General features: G+C 48.4%; 1 protein-coding gene across 1 annotated transcript in view; it reads left to right on the top strand.

The window, feature by feature from the left end:
• POLR1E (RNA polymerase I subunit E) overlaps window positions 1-1,380 on the top strand; it is a 13,713-nt gene extending 12,333 nt beyond the window's left edge. Inside the window, exon 10 of the mRNA XM_019472420.1 lies at window positions 983-1,380. Within this exon, the coding sequence (XP_019327965.1) occupies window positions 983-1,142 (160 nt within the window). The 3' untranslated portion in view covers window positions 1,143-1,380. The remainder of the gene's footprint in view (window positions 1-982) is intronic.
• Window positions 1,381-5,199: the final 3,819 nt, after the last annotated feature.

Below are 5,199 nucleotides of genomic sequence, written 5' to 3'. Positions count from 1 at the left end.
GTCTACATTTTTTTTTTTTTTTTTTTTTTTTTCCCCCCCCCCCCCCCCCCCCCCTTTGGAACTAAGCTTTTTAAGGAAGCCATGTTGGTTTTTGCAGTTTATGCACAGGTTTTGTTCTTAACTGTTGTACTGGAGCTGGGAACACAGGGCATAGGATGCTGTTGAGAAAAGGGTGGAGGAGGCTGGGACCTGTTGGAAAAATTGAGGAGCGACACATAGCCCTGAGCTACGTGATGAGATGATCCTTGCCTGGAGTGGGAGGTTTGGCTGAAGAACCCTTCCCAACTGAATCCATTTGTATTTCAAAGATAACAAGAGTCAGCTGGGAGGATTCAGGGACTTCTGTGTTCTCAGGACCCCAGCTGAGGCCAGGACACCTATTTCCCTGCTAGCTTTCCTTTGGATGTACTTTGTTCTCTCTGTTTGACAAGGCTCCAGGTGTGTTCTGGCTTGTGTAGGGTGAAGAGCTTGGGCAAGAAGGCACGTCTCAAACAAGCCCTTCTTCTTACAGCTAAGGATGCTGAATTTTAGTGGCTAAGAGGAGATGCTGTTGCTGTACTAGATTCCATTCATTGTACCACACACGGGAGATGAGTGCACTGGGGAGCAAACATGGGCTGCCAGCAGCAGCAGCTGAACACAAATAATGCCTGTTCTCCTCTTTGTAGGGAAATGGAGAGCAGCATTATTTTTTCTCAAGTCAGCTGGCCATTGAGTAAGGCAACGTGGGTTTATAATGCTCTTTGAGGTGGCGGTGCACAGCTCAGTAGCATTCTAGCCTCCCCAGGAAGGCTCTATGTTGTAGTCTTTGAATACTTCCAGCTTCTGTCTCCATGGTATCCTTGAGATGCAGAGAATGCATCCTTCTCACTGGTGCCTCCTGGCTTCTCCCCTGAAGCAAAAGGCTGTTATCTTTTGTGCAGTGTCATGCTACAGAGACCTGTGTGCCGCGCTGACACAGTATTTCTCTGGTGTTTTCCAGGATGATGGACATCGCAAAGGCCATGCGGTTGAAGGTCTCCAAGGCAAAGGGGCTGCCAGGACTTGAGAATGATCAGAACCACAAGCTGGGCACTCTCTCTCTCCCCTTGCCTGTGCAGAAGGCATCAGGGAACCAACGGAAGCGCAAGAAAATGAACTAAAAATGCCTAGGAGGTCTGACCAGGGGTGAAACAATTCCTTTCTCAGCTGCCGTTCTGCACATACAGCATCGTGGGGATGCTTTTGTCTGTTGGATTTGTCTGTCCAGCATCAGCACATGACCCTGCTGAAACCCTGTATTGAGGCTGGGCTGGAACAGATGTTCACCTCATTAAAGTGCTTCTTTTTTCTATTTATATAGGAAAAGCTATAATAAAACATCTGTCTTTTTTCCTGTCCATATGAGGGGAGAAGGATGTAGGTTGTGCTGGAGCAAGGGAACACAGTTTGAAACTGCAGGTATTCTACTGACTACTGTCTGGTTGGTTCTGGCAGTGACCTGTTGGCTCATGGCCCGTTTTACCCCTTTTTCACACATGCAGAGTAGAAAGCATAGAAAGAGGCAGACTAACCAAAGCATTCCTTACACACAAGTTTGGCTCAGTGTATGTTTGTTTCTCTAGAGTTTCAGTGTAATTCTGTGTTGAAAGTGTAAAGATGCAACACAGACAAAATATTTCTGCCATTTTCCTTATCCTGGCTTCTTGCCTGAAGGAGGGAGAATTCTGCTGACTCAGAGCTGGTGTCATCTTCAGAAGGGGTGGTTAGTTTGAATCCACAGCTATGGATTCCCAGTCCTTGGGAGAGAGAATTCTGTGCTAGTTTCTCTGCATTTTCACTCTAGGCCTGGGCTGCTGGGCTGTAAACGTCATTGCAGGTGTTTACTAAGCAAAGTTATAGTAATCTGGGGCTTGTGAAAAGCTGAAGATCACCTCCAAGATAAAAAGCTTATGTGAAACAGAAGGAGCATGAGATGTCAAGAGCAGTCTTCTCTTCGAGGTGTTTTTGCTTCAGATAGTAATTTGGTTTTAGTACATCATTTTGGGGTTTAAGGGTAATTCCTTACATGCCTTAATGACCCATTCTTCACAGCTCTCATTACAAGTGACACACATCCAGTTTTCTGGGTAGAAGATAATTAATGCCATGGGAATTACAGGCTGCAGATAATTGATAGGAATGTTTTTATCACAGAATGGTTAAGGTTGGAAGGGACCTCTGGAGGTCACCTTGTCCAATCCCCCTGCTCAAGCAGGGCCATCCAGAGCCAGGTGCCCAGGACTGTGTCCGGATAACTTTTGAGTATCTCCAGTGATGGAAATTTCACAATCTCCCTGGGCACCTTGTGCCAGTGCTTGGTCACCCTCACAGTAAAAAAGTGTTTCCTGATGTTCAGAGGGAGCCTCCTGTGTTTCAGTGTGTGCCCATTGCCTCTGGTCCTGTCACTGGGCACCACTGGAAACAGCCTGGCTCATCGTCTTTGCACCCTCCCTTCAGGTATTTATAGGCATGGATGAGATCCCCCTGAGCCTTCTCTGCTCCAGGCTGAACAGTCTCAGCTCTCAGCCTTTCCTCATAGGAGTGATACTCCAGTCCCTTCAGCATGTTAGTCACCCTTCATTGGACTCTCCAGTATGTCCATGTCTCCCTTGTACTGGGGAGCCCCCAACAGAACACAGTACTCCAGGTATGCCCTCACCAGTGCTGAGCAGAGGGAAAGGATCACCTCCCTCGACCTGCTGGAAACGGTCCTCCTAATGCTGCCCAGGACACCGTTAGCATCTGCTGCAAGGGCACATTGCTGGCTCATGTTCAACTTGGTGTCCACCAGAAACCCCAGGTCCCTTTCTGCCGAGCTGCTTTCCAGCTGGGCAGCCTCCATCATGTCCTGGTGCATGGGGTTGCTCCTTCCCAGGTGCAGGACTTTGCACTTCCCCGTGTTGAACTTTGGAAGCCTCTGACTTACCCAGGCCTTGTTCTCAAGTCTTCCGTAGAGTGAATTTGCAACTGCTGTTGCAAAGCTGCTTCTTTGTGCCAAGGCAAGCAGAGAAGTAGAAAGCTGAGGTGGTTGCCCAACCAATCAAGCAAGAAGTGATGCTCTTTTCCATGATTTGGAGCCACTTGCAGCAGAGATGAGGATGTTAATAGCCTCTCTTGCCATCACTGCTGTGTGCCGCAGAGCCTGTTCTGACTGTGTCTGAGAGCAGCAGCCCTGATTTGAGGAAAATGAGTGCTAATTTAGTCCAAATGGGAGAATGACTCATCTGCAATGTGTCTCACTATTAGCCGCTGCACTTTGGAAAGCAGCTATTTGCCTTCCCGATAACACAGTAGAGTTCTTGCTATATGGAAAGAAGTGCCAGGGCGGGGATGTGGCAGTGGGGGAAGGGGACCCAAGATCCCATCGTGGGGCCAGAGAGGTGCTCCCTGGTGCTGGGCAGCCCCCACTGAAGCAGACAGGACAGGACTGCAGGCAGGTCCCGTGGAGGGGACTCTTAACAGGTGTGAACCACAACAAGATGTAGGTAGCCTAGAGGGACTCAAGAGCCCCCAGTCAAGTACTCTCGTCCCTGTCTGCCTCATGGAGAGGGGAGTGTGAGTAGATGTTTTGATCCCTGGGAGACAACAGGAAATGTTGAAAGGAGAAGTAGCAGTGGGGGAAGATGCTTTGCTGGAGATGAGAAGTTTTCTAACACTCTGCTCAGCTTTCTGTGGTCACCTTACTCGAGAGCACATCCTGGACTTTGAGAGTGCAAGAGAGATTGGGAGAGAGGCCGTGCACTTCTCTCCAAAGGCAGGTGTCCAGGCTGCCCTGTGAGAGACTGACAGGCATGGCAGCTGCAGGTTAGAGAATGCTAGCCCTTGCCAGAGTGCAGTGCCACCAGGACAGGCTGGCCAGGAGCAGGAGGGCCACGGCCATGGCTTTCCTTGGACTGCCACTGAACAGTTCTGCTGTGAACACACCACACCTGCCCACAGCTGCCGCCTTAGCAAGCATGTCCTGTAGCCAGGCAACGTCGGCATGCCTGAGCCAGCACAGAAGGAGATGAGGCAGGATCTACGACAGATTGCATTGTTGTCCTTGTCTGAGTGGGAGCAGGGTGGCTTCCATGGCTGCCTGGTTTGAAGGTGACCAGAGGTTCTCCCTGCTGCTCCTCTGCCACCACCCCAAGATCACTCCAGTACTTCCCCAGGTTACAGACAGCATTATAGTCCTCTTCATAAGGTGTCTGGCCACCAGATAAAAGGTTCCATGAAATAGGCTGGGTGCAGGCTCTTTCTCACACCTAAGAGCATGGGCCTCTGTAGGACAGTGTTAGGTTGGAGTCAGCTTCTCTCAGTGATGTTGGCATATTGTCTCACAACTGGTTCCTGCACAGACAGCAGGAGGACAAGCACAGCAGCAGGGAGGCACTCAGATTTCACCAGTGCTGCCTTTCTGGAAATGGTGAGCTCTAATTAACTTATGAGCAAACAAATGCACTTTGAGCAAAGCAAAATGCAAGGTCTGTGCTGTGCCAAGAAGCGGCCGTGCAGGTCATGTATGTGTACTAGCTTTGCACAATGTTTAGGTGATGAAAAAGCCAGCAGAGATACAGCTTGTGCCCTCAGCAAGCTGCTGGGTCAGGGCAGCTGGGGGCTGTTACCCACTGTGTCACAACGAGCACTCGAATTAGGGGTTTGCACAAGTACAGCAGCATCCCACGCTGCTTCCGTTATGCTCTATAATCTGTCCACTGCAATACAAGAACATAAAACATTTTGTAATTAGTGAATGCCACTGAAAATTAAGTAATGCCCACTGAATTCTCTCCACACAAGGAGAGAATACTATTTTCTGACTTTGTCTGAAAGTACTAACTACTGACCAGTCAGGGTCTCAAGTATATTTAACATAAAATTGAAAGATTAATTGGGAAAGCAACCTTTATTTTTGCTTTCTTTGTGAAGATGAAGTCAGTATGAACATTTGGGTTTTTCCACAGTGATTGATAGTATGAATATTAACATTTGAAGGCAATATTTGAACTCTCTACATCCAGCTCAACCTGTTGACAGTTCAAAGATACTTGATCACATGACCTCTTCCAGGTCTTACTCCATACATTGAAATTAACTGCTTGCTCATATTCTGCTATATGAAGCAAGTTAAACTACATGTATTTCGTGAACAATTTTCTGTATGCCTGCTTGACAGCATGTAGATCCTCCATGGTG

The sequence above is a fragment of the Aptenodytes forsteri genome, unplaced genomic scaffold (genome assembly GCF_000699145.1).
Source record: "Aptenodytes forsteri isolate BGI_AS27 unplaced genomic scaffold, ASM69914v1 Scaffold203, whole genome shotgun sequence".
In the NCBI taxonomy this organism is placed as follows: Eukaryota; Metazoa; Chordata; class Aves; order Sphenisciformes; family Spheniscidae; genus Aptenodytes; species Aptenodytes forsteri.
This window is presented reverse-complemented; position numbering and strand designations above follow the sequence as displayed.